This window comes from Galeopterus variegatus, unplaced genomic scaffold (assembly GCF_000696425.1).
Source record: "Galeopterus variegatus unplaced genomic scaffold, G_variegatus-3.0.2 Scaffold197, whole genome shotgun sequence".
Lineage (NCBI taxonomy): Eukaryota > Metazoa > Chordata > Mammalia > Dermoptera > Cynocephalidae > Galeopterus > Galeopterus variegatus.
The window spans coordinates 516,225-535,476 of NW_007726308.1; the positions used below are offsets into that span (position 1 = coordinate 516,225).

The 19,252-nt window shown below is 43.4% G+C and overlaps 1 protein-coding gene across 1 annotated transcript in view; it reads right to left on the bottom strand.

Moving 5' to 3' along the window:
• Positions 1–19,252, bottom strand: part of CDH13 (cadherin 13) — a gene marked incomplete at its 5' end in the record, with an annotated part of 275,847 nt that overhangs the window by 31,771 nt on the left and 224,824 nt on the right. Inside the window, one exon of the mRNA XM_008565414.1 lies at positions 7,869–8,011. Coding sequence (XP_008563636.1) covers positions 7,869–8,011 — 143 coding nt within the window. The remainder of the gene's footprint in view (positions 1–7,868; positions 8,012–19,252) is intronic.

Below are 19,252 nucleotides of genomic sequence, written 5' to 3' on the forward strand. Positions count from 1 at the left end.
CACGGTGATTCCCACACCCTGGCACTAGGTTGCACTGGGTTTGGAACTGATTTCTCAGCCCCAGCATCTGCCCCAGGAAGGCAAGTGTGTCTGTTGTAAACTGCATATAGTTTTTTGAGTTTTTTAATAGTCTGGTAATCTTACTTGGAGTATATAATCCATTTACATCTAATTACGGAGTTGGAACTACAACTCCAGTACTGAAAGTATCATGTATTAGTGGTAAGCAGGAGAGAACATATTTTAGATCAGTCTTCTGTAAACTTGAGTGAGCATTAGTATCACCTTGACAGTGTAAAAACACAGACGCCTAGCCTCAAACCAAGAGTTTCTGGTTCAGTGGTTTGGGGAAGGGACCTGAGAATATGCATTTCTAGCCAGATCCCAGGTGGTGCCAATGCTGCTGGTCCACAGCCACTGTCGGAGCAGGACTGGGTTAGATCAGTGGTCCTCACCCCCTGACCAGCTGAATTAATCTCTGAGGGTATAGGCCAGGCATCTGTATTTCTAAGTGTCTCTGGTGATTCCGATGCATGGTGAGAGCTAAGAAGCCCAGGTTCACCTAAAGGGGACCTAGCAAACAAGAACTCATCATGGGTCTCAGAAACAGTTTGGGGCAGAACTGTGAAGACATAGGGACTCCAGTCCCTTGGCATCCCAGCTATCAGTGTAAAGATTCCCTACTCCCTCTCCTCCCCGGTCTTACCTTTTGCTCGTTGTCTCACATCACCCTGTTTCTGTTTTTCACAGCATTTGTAATATTCTGCAATTTTTTTGTTTGTTTATTTATTTACTTATGAAAACATCTGTCTCCCTATAGAATATCAGCTCTGCTGTCTGCTTGTTCACAGCTATAGTCACCCAGTCCCAAGCCTGGAGTCCAGCATGTAACAGGTTCCCCATATTTATTTAATGAATGAATGAACAGTTCAATGGCACCAGTCATTAGGATAATTCATTTGACTAACTGCTATAGTTCAAATTCCAGATTCACCAAAAAATGCAAACTGTTTAAAATTTAATTCTCTATGTTGACTTTTCTATGGGGAAGGAATATACTAATGAAGCAACATCAGTGCTGTGGTACATTTCTGATTCGTGTGACAGTGTTTTCTGGACCTGGTTAGAATGGTTTAGTACCCTGATTTGGTTTAGTGTTTAGAAAGCTGACCCAATGGTGTTTCTGGACCTAGACTTTTGAGAAATAGGATCTCGGTAAATACCACTCTAGTGGATTGAATTATGTCCCCCTAAAACTCATTGAAGCTTGAATTGTGTCCCCACAAGTTTTATGTATTAGAAACTTGGCTCCCACTGTGACTGTTAAGAGGGTGGGAAATCCTATTATGGTAATTGCAAGGTGGGGCCTTGAAGAGGTGATTGGATTGTAGGACCGTGCAGTAGTGAATGGATTAAAAATGGTGGTCAGGGATGCGGTTCCGAGGGCTTTAAAAGAAGAGGAGAGTCTGTCTGTCTCTTGCTCTCTCTGCTCTCTCTGCTTCCAGCACCTTGCAATATGAGACCCCTGGGTCACTGTCGCCACCACCAGATGGACTTTGGACTTCCTAGTCTCAGAAACTGTAAGCAATAAATTTCATTTTCTTATAAATTAACCAGTTCCAGGTATTTTGTTAAAAGCAACAGATATGGACTAACACATGGTATAATTAGGTTTATATTTATTGTATTGCTTTGCTTTTGCATTTGGCCTTTTTAATATTTTTCCCCCTCCTACTTATCTTCTTTTGGATTAATCAAACATTTTTCCTTCTGTTAATTTGTTAGTTTTACGTTCTTTTTCTATCCTTTTAGCAATAGGGTTACAATACAGATACCTGACTTATTACAGTCTGATATAAAGTGTGTGCAGAGCCTGTTTTAACTACATTTATTGCCTCCCACATTTTGTGTTACTGTCCTCATACATTTTATTCTGTATTTTTAGCTCCTCATGTCATGCATGACAATCATTGGCTTACCCTTCTATTTTTATTCATGCTTCCTGCATTTCCAGATCTTTCTGGGATCATTTTCCCTCTGTCTAGAATATTCTCTTTAGTAAAAGGTGTGAACCTGCTTGCAACACAATTCCTCATTTTTCATTTGCTAGGAAAGTCTTTTATTCACCCTCATTTTGAAGGAAAAATTTGAGGCCTGTAGAATTCTAGGTTGGCGGGTATCTTTAAACTGATCAAAGAACTGTTATTCCATCGTCTTCCGGATTCCTCATTTCTGTTTAGAATTCAGTCGTAAGTCAGGCTGTTGCTTCTTTACAGGTAAATGTCTCCTATTCTCAGGCTGCTTTTAATATTTTCTCTTTGGTTTTGGTTTTCATCAGTTTGACTTTGATGTTTTTCTTCAAATTTATCCTGCTTGGGGTTGGTCGAACTTCTTGAGTTAGAATGTCTTTGATCAGTTTTGGAAAATTTCTGGACATTATATCTTCAAATATTTTTTCTGCTTTCCATCACTCTCCTATCCATAGGACTCCAATTCATGCATGCGCCACTAGTCTTTTATCTGATTTTCCCCCATTCTTTATTCTGTGTGTGTTTCACTTTGAGTGTTTTCTATAGATTCATATTCCAGGTTCCAAATCCTGTGTTTTGCTGTTAAATCTACCTATTGAGTTCTTAGTATCAGATGATATATATTTCAGTTCTGCAATATCCATTTGTTTCTTTCTTCTAGATTCCATATGTTTGGTGTAATTCTCTCTGCTTTACTATTTCCTTGAACATAATATCGTAGTTATTTTAAAGTCCCTGTTTGCTAATTCAAATATCTGCCTCCTCCGTAGGTCTAATTTTTCTCTTGATCAGTTACATGTTCTTGCTTCTTTACAGGTCTGGTAATTTTTTAAAAATTGTAAATTGGACATTATGTATTAAAGAATGAGAGAGGCTCCAGATAATATATTCTGCTATGAATCTTCCCCTCTCTTGTGTCAGCCAGATAGGATGAGGGCTTTTCTCATAGTTCAGTCAGGGATTGAGATGGGCGAGCCTGGGCTGCAGGTTTAGCAAGAATGGTTTACTGGTTGCTAGGCATGGGCCTCCCGGGATTTTGATTGAAAGCCTGGAATATCTCAGCTCTGAAAGGCTCCAGGAGATCCAGCTCTGCCCATCAGCCATTACCACCTCAGCTTTCTAGCCATCCCACATGCCACCTTCCAGCTCCTTGTGCCTTCAAAATCTGGCAAATATCTTAAATGAGAGAATGGCTGGATATCTGAGGAGAGCTTGCTTCCTCTGAAATCTCTGTTTCCTGTGAGACCCCCCGGAGATTTCCTTCTGTCCATTAAAAGGCAATTGTCCATGGGGGGAAAGCTACTAGGTGTTTAAAGCCCTTCAAGTTTCCAGTTTGTCACACCAGGTCTACCTGACTCTTACAAGTGTTTTTGATTTTTTCCCCCTCCATCCTAGGCCCCCTGCTTGATCCAAGCCTGACTCTCATCTGGAATCAGAAAATGTCCCCAGAGAGGGAAAAAATGGCTGGCTGTCTTATGTGCTTTTTGGACTGGTTCTTCCTTCGTTGGCATTTTAGATTATCTAGGCTTCACTGCTTCTCTTTGATGCATTTGCAATTAAGATTTCCGTATCATCTGATTTTTGTAACTTATCTGGGTTTTTCTAGTTTTACAGCGGGGATATTTGTTTACTACATCCTACCTGGAAGTTCCTGCAGCCATATGTTTTATTGATATGTTTTGGCATAAATTTCTGAGTGATTTCTTGTTTGGATAAAGTCAATTTATTTTACTTCAGCTTTCCTAGTGTTATATGACAAAAATCCTTATTCTTTCATTCCATCAAATAAATTGAATTTCTATAAAATTAATAGAAACAAATGCTCACTTTGGATAAAGTTGAGACATCAATTAGTTCTATTAACTTTGATCTAATAAGTTTTGGTTTTTCCTGGTTAAACATAATACTGGGAGATAAGTTTTCAGTGAATGACACAAAGGGGCCTTTACACAAAAGTTACTCTGATTTATGAAGTCTTTTTTATTCATGTTCTTTTTGCTCTAAGTCTTTTGGGCCTTGTTCAAGATTGTCATCCCTAACGATGGTTCTGTATATTAATGCCAACCTGTTTTCTATTTGCCATTACATCTTTAGGGACATTTCAGTCTTCTGGAAACATCTGTGACACCAGATTTCGAATTTCCTTTTCTGATATTAGTATTAACAGTGTTAGACAAGAGGTAGATTTCAAGCTATATTTTTCTTGGGTCATGGGAGAATTCTTCTGGGCTCCACTCTTTCCTTTCTAGAACCCCCCATGGGGAAGGATTAACGTTTAGTGAACATTTAATATGGCTTTTGATGAAGAGTAGAGAGAGCACAGCACTTCATTTTTCCATTTCAACGTCATAAGTAGGAATTATCTTCCTCATTTTATAGAAGTAGAAACTGAGTCTGTAAGCAGCTGTCACAGTTACATAGCCAGACAGTTCATGTGTGTGCATGCGGGATGCTGAGAAAACATAGATGAGACTGGGTTTCCTCAACAGAAATACTCAGTTGTAAGGCATCATTAGGTCATGACTATGTTGTACGTTATTTTCCCAATATCATATAGCTAGTCAGTGGCATGGTAGAACTTGAAACCAGATTGCTGCTTCCAGGTAGAAATTTTAAAGCATATTAAGGATGCAAGAAACCAAAGGTAAAAAAATGATTTCCTAATAACATGACCTTGAGAAAGTCAACTAAATTCTGTGTCTGTTTCCTAATCTGCAAATTGTGATTTGGTTCTCCGTGATATCTGTGGATAAGATGTACATATAAAAAGTGTCACTTAATTGATCACTGAATACTTGGAAAGAAGACCCTTATTTCTGGCCAACATTAAAGTGTATTGTGTTTTCAGTTTTTCTGATTAATAATTGAATTAAATATTTCATAAGGCAATGACAACTATACTATGCTATATATCAACCTTCGTGCATGGCATTCTTAGCTAAGAAATTTCTCTACAAGTACTGATAATTGTATGGAGTACAGAATCTTGAAATCATTACTTTAGCTAGTCTATAATGGACACTTTTCATTTATATAGTACTTAAAAAATTCCTGGCTTATTGTCATCCCCTGTTTATGCCCCCATCCCTATTATATCAACCTTCGTGCATGGCATTCTTAGCTAAGAAATTTCTCTACAAGTACTGATAATTGTATGGAGTACAGAATCTTGAAATCATTACTTTAGCTAGTCTATAATGGACACTTTTCATTTATATAGTACTTAAAAAATTCCTGGCTTATTGTCATCCCCTGTTTATGCCCTTAGCAGTCTATCTAGACATATTCCTTCTGGAAACCTTTTCTGTTCTGATGGCACCCATCTCTTTTGCATGGGTGGCTCCTGAAGCAAAAGTGCCTCTCCTCTATTTGGGTCCTATATTGCCAGCTTCTCATGGGACATCATCTCAACACCCCCGGCCCAAAATACAGGAAAGGAAACAATCCTCTGAAACTAGCTCCCTGTTTCTATCGATGGAACAATCATTACTGATTCCTGAGCTAGAAACCTTGATATAACCTTTCTCTACTTTGTGTTCAGTATGTATTCTTTACAAAGCTTTGTTTCCTTCTTTCAGATGTTACCTAGATTCATCCTTTCTGGTCCATTTCTCTTGCTCCCAGGCAGACTCTTACCTATTTAACTAAGATACTTGCTATGGTTTTCAACACATTTCCCAACTGCAGACTGACTCCACCCAAACCAACTTCATTGCCTCAGTTTAGGTCCTCACTTCTCTTACTGCAAGTTTTGTCACAGCTGCCTAATGCCTCCCTGTCTTACATCTCTTCATCATTGGTTCTGTTTTCTACACTGCTATAGGAGTTACCTCTCTAGAGCACAAAGTTAATTCTGGAGGCAAATGAATAACACAATCAAGCCCAACTCCTTGGCATAGCATCTAGGGGATTTCATGCTCTGTGCACAACCTATTCCATGGGTATGTGGGTGCCACTGTGACAGGCACTGGGCACCAGCATAAGGCCTAGATCCAGCCCTAGAACAGTCCAGCACCTGCTCGCTTCTCCACATGTACCTTTGCATGCATGGAGCCCACCGGGCTAGTCTCCAGTAATGCTGACCAACTTCTCAATATATATATTCCCTCTACCCATATTCTTTCAGACTTCTGCTAGAAAGTCCTACCTTTTATCAATGTCTCCTTCATCACTTGGTGTAGGTGTACCTCTCCCAGGAAGCTCCCCACAACCACCCTCCAAACTGGATGGGGGACTCCTCTGGACCTAGCTCCGTTGGAACAGTGATGGCACTCTGTCGCAGTCTTCCCTTTATTTGACTAACTCCCCAAATAACTTCTGAGCCCACCGAACACCAGGGCCACATGTTATGCATTTCTGCATCTCTAGGACTGAGCACAGTGTCGGGTCCCAGTCTCGGCTGATGCACATCTACATGCTGTTTCATCACGTCAGCATCCTCTTCAAGAACTTATAGTGTCTCTTGGTTGCCTGTTCTATCAAATGAGTCATCTGGCTTTTGAGATGCTTTGGAGATATGACTTTTCTGTATACATCCAAGTAGATTTCTACATATCCGCTCACAGCAAGTGCGACTCTTCTTTTCTTCTCCAACTTCCGAGCCATTCTCACTTCTGGTTTTAATTCTCCTGCTCTACACATTTAGGTACTTTGCCTCCTGACCTTGCCACTTACCCAAATCCCACCTGTCTTAAGGCTAGACGCAAGGGTTGACTTCATTGTGAAGCCCTCTCTGCCTGTTGTATGCCACATGGATTGCCTACTTCTTGGACATGTGTTCTCCTATTCAGTTTGTGTGTGAGGACCCAGCATATGGAGGCTGGGTCTGAGAATTATTAGTTCACCCTTGCTATTGAGTTTACTGACAGGCACCTATAAAAAGGCCTGTAAATATTCATCTTGGTAGATAAGGACTTAAAATGGAGTCTTTGGCTATGAACAGCTGGCCTTTGGGAATAAGAGGGAGACTTCTTGTGTGATTGATGCAACAGACATCTCAACTTAAATGTCCAAAAACCAACTCTGATCCCCTCATCTCAGTTAATGGCAAATCCTGTCAGCTCTGCATTTGAAATATGCAGAAGATCTCCAGAATCTGATCCCTCCTCATCCTCTACCCTGTCATCGGTCCAAGCCACCACCTTGGCTAGACTGCCACACAGTCTCTTAAGAGACTCCCTACTTCTGCCCTGTCCCCTGCTGTCTGATCTCAAAAGAGCAGAGAATCATTGAGGCACATTAAACTCTTCTCTAACGTGTCAGCTCCAACAGGACAGGTTTTGTTTTGTTGTGTTCACTGCTGTCTCCCCAGCATCTAAAACAGGGTCTGGCACGTGGACGTTGCTTTTGAATGAACTGCAATTGTTCTGTGGTTATCAACCTACTGGCTGAGTGTGCCTGATGTCTTTTCATGGGAGTGTATCATAATAGGATAAAAGCAGTGGGAAAAGTCCAATTGTTGGAGTCAGTGATGTCCTTTGGGACTTTCTTTCAACTTGATTAAGTCAAAGAACCTTCTCTGCAAATGAGAGCATGGCACTAAGATGAAAGACATGAGCATGGCTTCCTAACCTCGGCACCTGCCAGAGGTGGAACCCCGTGAGCTCACTCTCTGACCACTAACCAGACACTGCTCACCTTTCTATGAAAACCTGAGAATTCTAGGTCTTAGGGATGTTACCGACTCTGCACATGTGTGTTCAAACATTTGCTTCCCAGCTCCCACACCCTTGCTTTCTTCCCAAGAATACCTCTAGGTGCATCAGAAGAAATGCAAAAACACTAAATATATTTGTAACTGAAAAGTATACCCTTGATGGTATTTTTCAGATTACTCACCACTGTCAATTGCCAGGAAGAGGGCAGTGTACACGCTATTGTGGACGAAGGGGGACTCACGGTCCAGCACAGCTGTGGTGTCAACAGTCCCATTGATGGGGTTAATATTCAGCCAGCCTGCTGGGTCCTTGTAAACAGAATACCTGAAAGAAAAAATCCCAAACAACATCAGAGTGCATTCAAGTTAGATTCAAGAATGTTTTACTGAGTGTGGGGCAAAGATTCCTATTGTAGGTGCTGGATCATGCTTAACACAAATCCAAAAACATCATTTCAGTTATGCCTGCTTATCAGGAAGTAGTGCTGAACACCAGCTCAACCTACTGTGTGCTAAGCATTTGCACATATGTTCCTATTGTAGGTGCTGGATCATGCTTAACACAAATCCAAAAACATCATTTCAGTTATGCCTCCTTATCAGGAAGTAGTGCTGAACACCAGCTCAACCTACTGTGTGCTAAGCATTTGCACATATGCCTCCTTTATTCCTCATGACAACGTACGAAAGGGCTGCCCAGCTCTCACAGAAGCAAAGCAGAATTCATAGCCCCTCTCCTGAGTCCAAGTCCAGTCTTGTTTCTTTTACACGTTGGATGAACCATCTGCACACTGTTGTAAAGGTACAAGCAGGACCCATTGACACTTGGAGGAAAAAGTCATTACTTCTGATTGAGGGTGACCCTGGGGACCTCATGGAGGATGCAGCATTTGAACTAAGACGGTAGGAAAGGGTAGGATGTTGTCAGAGAATGAGAAGACAGACAGGTCAGGAACAGAGAACAATATGAGTTGACACACAGAACAGAGACATGCATTAGGATGTACATTCCACGGGGGCAAGGATATTTGTTCATTCACTTCCATGATCCCAGCACCCAGAACATTGCTTAGCACATACACAACACTCAACAGATACTTGCTGATTGAATGAATATTTAGGGATTAGAAGGTTGACAGTTGTAGATGGAATGTAGTTTCTTTGGGGAAACTCAAAGTAAATGAATTTGGAGAAACAAATTAGACCAGATTATAAAGAACCTACTTTTGAAAGGGGTTTGGACTCTGGACAACAGGAAACTATCAAAGAATTTAAAAGTACCTATTTTTTTAGGTTGTTGTAAAAGTAATAGGTGCTCTTTGTAAGAAGTTCAAACAGTATTACAATGCATATAGTAAGAAATGAGTCTTATTTGTCAGGAGACTCAAACTGAGCATGGGTCAGATTTCTTTCAACTGGGTGGCCTGGGTAATGTGCCACTTCCACACCTAAGCCAGAAAGGTGCTTGTTGGTGCTTTCCTGCCCAACCCCACCAATTTTTGAAATATATGCCCCTGAGGAGACATGAACACCAGTAGCTCATCAGTCTGGTAAAGGTGCTTAAAGTTGGTCATCTCTGCCTTGTATGACCAGCTCTGGTTCTAAGGATATTTAAAACCCGATTTAACCAACAGGATTGCACATCTCCAAGTGAAGAGCTTGGAGCAAATTAGCACCCTAATCTTCACAGTGGAGAAGATATCCATGTCCTAATCCTGGAACCTGTGAATGTTACTTGATATGGCAAAGCCTTTGAAGATCTGATTAAGTTAAGGATTTTGAGATGGGGAGATTATTTTGGATTACTTGGGGTTGGGGGTTGGGGGCCTAAATGTGATCACAAATGTCCTTATAAGAGGTAGGCAGAGAGTGATTTTAGAGACACACAGAAGGGGAAGCCTGTACAACCATGGAGGCCAGAGATTGGAGTAATGTGGCCACAGCCAAGGAATGCTGCAGACACCAGATGCTGGAAGAGGCAAGGAACAGACCCCCCCTCCCCAGAGCCACCAGAGGGAGCGCAGCCCTGCTGACACCTGGATTTTGACCCTGTAAGACTGATTTTGGACTTCTGGCCTGTGGGAAGAATAAATTTCTAGCCACCAAGTTTGTGTAATTTGCTACAGTGGCACTACTAAATGATTACAGTAGGTGCAACATCCCCACTTACAGATGAAGACACTGAGGCAAAAACCTCACAGCTACTGAAGTCACAGAGTCAGGATGTGGGCCCACATGTCCTGATCCAGAGCCTCTGTTCTGGACCCCCACGTTATGCCACTTCCCAGCTAACTTCCCATCACCTTTCTCAGGGTGGGTGGTCAGACGACACTTTTTTCCCCTAAGTATCTTGTTTTGAAGAAGATATGGAATTTGAGGATAGAATTAGGATGAATCTAAGTGTGATGGGTTGGATTATTCACATGTGGGTGAAATTGAGGGGCTGTCCACTTACATGTGGCCAAGGAGAGCAGGAACCACCCAGGCTACCCGTGCATGACTTGGAGGCAATCTCAGGGTGGCAACATGATTGTAACCAGGGGAGGCTGTGGTCACTGATAGAAGGGATGATCAACGTGGTCCATCAAAGGAAATGGGCCTCCTGGTGCTTCACGACAGGCAGCACGTCATCCACGGCCGTAACTTGACCACCAACCGGAAGACCTTCTGCTCCCTCCCAACTTCTCCCGCAGCCTCCGTGTCAGCCCTCTGGAGGTCTTTGGGCTTCCAGTAGCATTGACAGACCCTCAGACATAGCAGCATTGTCATTTTGATTCACAGAGCAGCATCTGGTTTTGTATGAATCCATTTCGCTTTGGAGTCATGTGAACTGACCCAAGAATCAAACTGAGTTTTTGTCCTGCAAAGTAGCTGCTCCAGACCTGGGACTGCAGAATGACACCAGGGGGTGGCCCCTGCTGAGCTTTCTGGAAGGTGTTGGTCTTGTCCTTCCTACAGCAGCCTCATAGTGCTCTGCCCACTTTCTCACGACAGCATCAACAGCAGCGACGTCCAGTTACCCTGAGTGGTGACACATGCCAAGTGCTATTCTCAGTGCTTCTAGGCCAACCCTCTGAGGTTGATAACGACAGTATTATCCTTCCCCTTTTACAGAGGAGGAACTGAGTGGCCTAGAGAGATAATAGCTCTGCCAAGGTCTGCCATGGCTCCATCCAGGGCCATGCTGGGATTCAACCCCTGACTGTCTGGGGTGGAGCCCTGCTCCCAGCTTGTCCACTTCATCAGCCCGAGTGACACACCAGATACACCGCCAGCACCATGTAGGAGGGGAAGCTTGGACTCTGGGCTCTAGCTGTGTGAACCTGGACCAGCTACTCTCTCTGTTTCCACTTACACCTCTGTGAGTTGGGGACAATCCCAGAGATCTCATGGGTGGCTGCAAGGGATGATGTGACGTGCTCGGCCTGTGCGGGGCGCCCACGAGGGGCGCTGGCATCAGAGTCAGGCCGTGGACATGTCAGTGGATCACCAGGGCTAGGCTCCAGTGTGTCCCTTTGTTATGGGATCCATGCCATGCCCAGGAATGTTTTGGAAATATACCACTTGGCAGAGCTGGGGGCACAGTGTTCTGAGGCTGCGACGGGATGGGGAACAGATGGAGATAAGGAGGGAAGCTGACACAGAGCCCCCTACACGCTCCTGCCACCCCATGATCATTTCAGTGTTTCTTGAAAACGGAAGAGATGTATTACTCATGAGAATGAGCTGCTTTAAAAACACCAGTCTTTTGACTAAATAGTAATTTATGCTTCCACCTGGCAAACTCCTACTGTTTTTCAAGACCCCCCTCAAACGTCTCCCCCCGGTCACTCTGTGTGACCCCAGTTGGAATGAATCACCCTCCACTAGGTCCTTGGTGGGCACCTGCATGGGCTGAAATGCCTGTGAGACCATAATACGGGCCCTTCCGGGTCTGCAGCCTTCACCAAACTCTAAGCTCCTGGTGTCAGGATGAGGTGAAAGTTGGCGAAAGTAGCAAAGAATGCTTAATTGTGCCCAGCTCTGTGCTGATACCTTATGGGCATCACATTTATTTTTGTGATTCACAATAACCTGATGAAGTGGATAGTTTGCTTGTTTTAAAGATGAAGTAACCAAGAATCAGGGAGGCTTAGCAACTTGCCAAAAGCAGCACAGCTAAGAAGTGGCAGAGCTGGAATTTAACACAGATATGCCGGATTCCAGGGGCTGGGCTTTAACCAATACGCAGCCTGTTGCTTGTGCCTAAGACCAGGTACTGTTTCTCCTGCATCCCCAGGGCCGAACAGAGTGCCTGGTACACAGTGGGCGCCCAGTGAACGTTTATCACACCTTTCTCTTTCAGTTGGAACAATCATGGAAATGGAAAATGCAAAGGAAGGTAACATTTGTTTCCCATCTTATCAGGAACGTAGTTGATCAAATTCACAGTTGACCCAGGAGTGATGTGCAGTGGTTCAACATATTTAAAATAATGAAAGCGTTAAATGGACTGTATTTCATTCCTTGATCACTCAACTCACTTTAGAACATAAATAAAAACTGAATTAATCTAGCTTTTCACACTGGCATGCAAGCAATGCTCTTTGTTTCTCCTTTTGTCATTATTTTTGTCTTTTGATACCACAATTTTGCAGTACAATTAACATGTCTGCTGTTTTCTTGTAGAAAGAGTGGTCATATTCAGTGAAGTGCTTAGAGACAGGAGCTTGGAATTTGTCCTCTGAAAGCAATACCCAGCACAGTTAGGCCTGATGGAAGCCAGGGCTTGGGGGGTTTTGCAGGATAGCATTTCACTATTTCTCTTCCTTAAAAAATAATCGGGTACCCATAGCAGTGCTGTTTAATTGCACTATTTGTTTATTTTATTTGGTGCCTCTTCCCACTGAAGACCTTACATAGGTCTGCCTGTATCACAGATGCCTTGGTGCCCAGCTTGCGGCTCCCACTCAGTATCACACCCACAGACGGGGAAGGGTGGATGCTCCATTTGGCTGTCACTCTGCCAGTGTAACCCAGACCAAGCTGTGGTGAGGAGACACTGGATGGCAGGTGTGATCCTCCCCAATCCAGAGGGCAGAGCAGCTTGAGGCCCCCAGCCAGCTCTTTTGCTTCCTAGCATTTGAGCACTTTTGTCACATCAGCCTTTTTGACCAATTGGCCAAGCATGCCATGTAAATTTCTGACATTTTCAAAGCTGTCTTTTTAATAAACCTTTCAGTGTAGAAATACCAGCGTGCAAGATGTTTTCTGTGCTTCTAGGCCTGAAAAATGCATATGCCTTATTAAATTGGAATTTCCGGGCAATTTATCTGTAATGTGAACTTTGCTTGTTACAGGGGAAAAAAAAAATGAAATTAAAAACAGAGCTCATTTCAGTCTGTAAAGTAGCTTCACAGAAGCTGCCCTGAGCACTTGCCAGGCCCCGGCCTTTTCTGGGTGTCGGCGTCGGAAGATGCAGGGCAGACTGATTAAAAGGATCCACATCACAGGCATGCAGGGAGGTGGAGAATGTTCTCACAGGCTCCAGGCATTAGGACATGGACATCTTTCGGGCCATTATTCTGCTGGCCACATGCACTTTCATCAATTGCTGGTGGGAGCACAACTTGGTCAATATCTATGGAGAGAAATGGCATCTCTACCAAGATTATAAATGCATTTAACCCTTGACCCAGGAATCTCAAATCTGGAGCTTTACCCAACAGATATAACTGCTTATAGGTGAAATGGCACTTAAACAAGGTTGTTAGTGAAAGCCCTGTTTGTAGCAGCAAAAGACTGGTAACAACCCAGGTGTTGTTTCCAATGGAGGGACTGGCCAATTCATCATGGTACATATAGACAGCACGTAGCAGGTAGTTATAAAAACAAATGAGGAAGCTTTCTCTGAACTGAACACCAAGATACAGTAAGTGGAAAAAAGCAAAGGGTCGAACAATATTACGGTATGCTATGTTTTGTGAAAGAAAGGGACAAAATAGGTACTTGCATGTAGAAACTCTGGAATGATGTTCAGACAGGCAGTAGACTGGTTGTGAGGAAGAGTGGGGTCCGGGGCGGATGGGAGTGGTGTGGGAGTGAGTCCTCACCACACAGCTTGTTGCACTGCTTTGATTTGTCAAGTAATGTAAATGGATTATATGTTCAACAATGAAAAAGGAGTGTATAGGATAAAGAAAAAGAAACCCAATAGAAAAATGGGTTAAAATATACAAGTGGGTAATTGATAGGGGACCTTGAATGACGGTGAACATGCATAATGACAATCAACCTCACTAGTCACAAGGAATGAGAAAATTCAGACAATAGCGAGATACCACATGCACCCACCGGGTGGGCAAGCACGAAATGTTCTGGTGCTGGTGAGAGTGCTGTGAACCGGGAACGCTCCTGCACTGCTGGTGTGTGTAAACTAGAAGAGCTCCTTCGGAGGACATTTGGCTCTATTAATTAAAGACAGCTATACCTTTGACCCTTGGGCATATTAAAATGTATGTAAATGAGTAAAGAGAGGTCTGGGGAGCTATTCACGAAACTGATACCACAGTTATCTTGGGGAGGGGATTTGGGTTGGGGCTGGTGTTGGAGGAAACCAGTCCAAGATCCCCAGGGCTTTGTACTTACTTACACTACAGTTAGAGAAGTGCTGGTCTAGAACAAACAGTAATTGGGGGACTATCCAGAAGATTCTGGCTGATGTCATGTATTGTAGGGAGGGTGGCTTTTTGGACCAATACTCAAGAGATGTGAGCATAACTGTAGTTCATTCTCAAAGATGAGCGGACAAGGCTATGAAAAGCCTGGAAAATGAAAACTAGGGAAGGGGAAATATAAAGTAATTTTATATTCCCACTGAAGGAATATTCCTACTGAAGGAAATAATCAACTCTGTAAAACCACAGGGAAGAAGGGAAACAGTAGGTAGATACTTAGCTCCCCACTTAATTCCAGCCCACTGGACCCCCCTATGTCAGATGACCTATTTGGGTAATTCACACCAACCACTTCATTTAAAAACAGAACTGGAAAGGTATAGATTTCCCCACTGAAGGAAATATACTGTCTTAAAATAGCTCCTGTAGCCATGGCTCTGAGTATAAAGAAAAGGACATATTTCAAATCTTCTGACAAAATGTACAGAAAAGATTGCATTCCACAATCCTAGATTAGTTAGATGGCCACAGCCCATCCCAGTCCAGGGCTTGTGGAGAGAGGAGTGGACAGTGTTCCCCGCTTCTCCCAGGGAACCAGAGCCAAAGAAAGCAGTTTCTGTAAACAGAAAGGACTTCCCCGGATGGAGATGCCACAACCAGCAGACAGGGACAGGAAGAGTTGCCCCTGACTGGCCTGGGCTGGACTTTTAAGGCTGGGAAGATGGGGATACAGTTTGCCTCACCCAGCATGAGGCTAAGACCTTCTGTGGCTCAATAACTGCTGGGAACAGGGAAGGAGCTCTTGACATCTCCAGACCCTTCCCTGGACCCTTCGCAGGCTGGGAAGATGGGGATACAGTTTGCCTCACCCAGCATGAGGCTAAGACCTTCTGTGGCTCGATAACTGCTGGGAACAGGGAAGGAGCTCTTGACATCTCCAGACCCTTCCCTGGACCCTTTGCGGGCATCCCAGAGCCCCTGGTGGAATCCTGTGGTCATCCTGAAGGAGGCTCCACCAGAGTGCAATTCTGACTGTTATATGTCATGGTAGTTGTAACTCAGAATGTAAACTCCTTGGGGGAGTGACCTCATCTGTCTTAACTAACCCTCCATTCCTAGGACCTAGAGAGTGCCTGGTGCACACTGAGTAGGTACTCAGTTGCCGAATGAATGAATGAATGAAAGTACAAGCCTTCCTCAACATGCTTCTATTACCGCATGTCCTGGGTGACCCAGAATTCCAAAGTCATTTTGCCTGAGGGTTCCATCCCTTCCCACTGGGCAGACCTTTCGCTCAAAAGGGTCACTGGACCATCTGTCTCATTCCAGCCAAACTCTTACCTCTACGCTGCTCCAGACATCCCTTCAGTAGGCTTGGGTCTCATACACCCTGTCAACAAGTGGACTAATTAGGTTGATATGTGTGTCTGGGGTCCCAAAGACCATGCCCGGGTTCAGTGATCCCAGGACACAGCATACACTTAGACTCATGGCTAAAATTTTCTACAGGGAAAAGATACAAGGAAAATCAGCACAGGGAAAGGAGCCTAGGAGGAGTCCAAAGGAAACAGGCACAAGCCCCCTGGAGTCCTCTCCCAGTGGAGTCACATAGGACACAGTGTCCCCAGCAGTAAGTGGTGACAACACTTGTGAAATGTTGTCAACCAGGGAAGCTCACAAGAGACTCAGAGCCCTGATCACACAGGCACCCTCTGCCTGGCATCAGCAAAATTCCAGACTCCCATCAGGGAAGCAGGTGTTCAGCATGAACCATATTGTTTGTAAAAACAGTTTAGGCACAGTGAACCTCCTTCTCAGTTAGCATAGTGGGAACCCTCCCCAAATCCGAGTCTCTAGACTCCAGCCGAGGGCCAGCCTTGTGAGCAGGCTTTTCTGGGGGCAGCAGTCTCAGGCCTGCTGTGTGAACTCTTTTCCGCATGGTCCATGATCAGAACAAGGAAACGGGTCAGGAGAAGTTCTACTTATCTTTATAAATCACTTAATTCCTGTTTCTCCTAAAACCCTTTTAATTTTAGAGACTACATATCAAAACCCTTGAGGAAGCTGGAAATCATAAGGAATAAGCTCCTTTAGGAACAGTGGTAGCCGGCTGCAACCCCACTCGCGTTTACCTAAGGAAACACTAATTCTATCTTGTGTTCATTGCAGCAAATTCAGACAATATATATGGGCAAAAAGAAGAAAATTAAAATCACCCTAATCTACCTGTGGAGATAAGCACTATTAACCTTTTGGTCTAGTCTCACTCATTCATTTTGAATAAATATTTACCGAGTATCTGTTATGTGCCTGGCACTGAGCTTGGTGTTGGGTATACAGCAGCAGATTCCCTGCTTTTTTTTGAACTTATATTCTGTCAGGGAGACAGGATATTAATTGGTAATTATACAAATGCTTATTTATTACACTGTGACGAGGTCCACAAGAGCCCTCTCCCTCACATAATAAATCATGTGCTGTGTGAATGTTTTTCCTGTTTTTCAGTGTCGACTGTCTGTTGTTGTGTCTTCAACTGGAAGCACACGCTCATTGATCACCAAGGAGGTGTGCATGACATATGTACACTATTGCATGTCATCGCCCCCTCAACCTGGGAGGTAGATATTATCACCCTCATTTGACAGATGAGGAAACAGAGGCTCAGAGTGGTCCAGTACCTTGCCCAAGTCATGCAGCTTTTAAGCAGCAAAACTGTGGTTCCAGGATGGATCCATATCTTCCAAGTATAGCTTGTTTTCTCTTTGCCTTGAGAGTAGCCCATGAGGGCTGGTCATATTTCTATGCCACCAATTCTCCAATTTTGGAATATATCAGAATTAACAGAAGTATGATACACATTTTTCCTTCCTGTTCACCCGTTTGAGAACCACTATTCTATGAATAATGATTAAACTCTGAGCTCAAACGGGTATGTCCCATGACTGGATTTTCCTTAGGAGGGATAACTCAGGAACATAGAATTGGAACCCTCTGGAATGGTAAGATTTCCTAAAAAAAAAATTGATAGAATACTTTCTTAAAATTATATTTCTGTTGATAAAAGTCATACACATTTGAGAAAGGGATAATATATACAGCACATAGGCATGCACTTAATATCTTCATCACTAGAAATTCTCAAATAGCAGTATTGGCTTAAACTAGTCTTTTATTGGAAGGCTCCTATTACCATCTTCTGAGTCAAACTTAGTAACTAGCCAGTGGGACAAACTACTCAATTGTGATGTAAGTATCAGGGAATTTGTGTCTAATAATGCTCAGTAATACCTGAGGTCTGAGAATTATTTACAGTCATTCCTTGTCACATAGTCACTTCCACTAGTGGGGAGAAGGGGTAGGGCACAGCCAGGTGCCATTGACTGTGCACATGCTTGTCACGAATCGGGGGTGCCTGCCGACACACGCCCCAGAAACACCCTCTGAGCTTCCCCTTTCCCTGCTGACTGTCCTACGTGTTCCTCAGTTGTGTGAGCCCCATGTGCGCCAAGCCTTCCTGGCCACAAGGGAACTGACATTTCCCAGTCACCTGCTCCTTGCCAGCAATTGCACACATCCTCTCTAAAAACCCACTTGCCACCTGTTTCAGGCAAACAAGTTTGCCCCTAGCTTCTCCCAGCAAAGGGCACGCATGGCCTTTTGTTTGAGGCCATTAATCCTTTGATGAAATTTACCAAAGGTCTCCTTACAATGGCTACAGGAGGACCTTTTTGTGCTGTAATAGGACTTTGCTGTGACTAGGTTCATTCTAGTCGGGGCTTCATCTCCATTATGCAAATTTATCTCCAGAGACTATTTACAAAGTTGCCCACCCTGTCCTTGCCATTACCCCTCATACGCCATCTTTGAAACCTACACAAATGCAGCAATTATTAGAAAAAGGAAGGAAAGTCTTCACAGCGATGCTTTATAAATGTCTTTAAAGGATCATTTCATTATTGCCTTAAGCCAAATCGAATGCAAAGAAATATGGAGAAATACAGAAAAATAGATTCAATATATAAAGCCACATATTTAACAATGTCATGAAAGTTGGGAAACTGGGGCTCTCGTGGTAACTGAATATGTGGTACTTTTCAGTAACAGGATGAGACTTCAGAAGCTATCAGATTTCTAAAATCTAGGAACATTCCTGTCAGTTCTAGATGAAAACATGAATGAACATTCTCAGTGTTGGCAAAAGCGTTAATCAGATGCTTTGAAGATGCAACCACAAGATGGTTTTTATTATTCATTATCATAATTATAATTAATTTCATTATTAATAATCAAGCCAGGTGATGGAGTTTGGATGTGTTGTCCCCTCCAAAACTCATGTGGAAATCTGATCTCCAATGTGGCCGTGTTGGAAACTGATTGAGTCATGGGGGGAGATCCCTGCTGAATGGATTAATGCTCTCCCTGGGGGAGGGGGGATTAATGAGTGAGTTGTCTCTCTATTAGTTCCTGTGAGAGCTTGTTGTTTATAGGACCCTGGCACCTCCTCTCTCTCTGTCTTGTTTCCTCTCGCCACGTGATCTGCTTGTACCCGCCGGCTGCCTGCCACTTTCCACCATGAGTGGAGAAGCAGCCTGAGGCCCGTGCCAGATGCAACTGTCCTAGAATTGTAAGCCAAATAAACCTCTGTTCTTTATATATTACCCAGTCTCAGGTATTTCTGTTATAGCAACACAAAATGGACTAAAACACCAGGTTCCTCCTATTCACACTCTCAGCGCCAGCGTTAAGTTTCCCACATCCATGTATCCAGGTCATTTGGCTTTTTCCAAGCACTAGAAACTGCATTTAAAAGAGAACAGGATGACTTTGAATTTGGTGCATGTTGGTAGCAACGTAAGCTTTCCTTGGTGTGAGGATACTTACCCATCTGTTCACTTGTCTACTCATTCGAT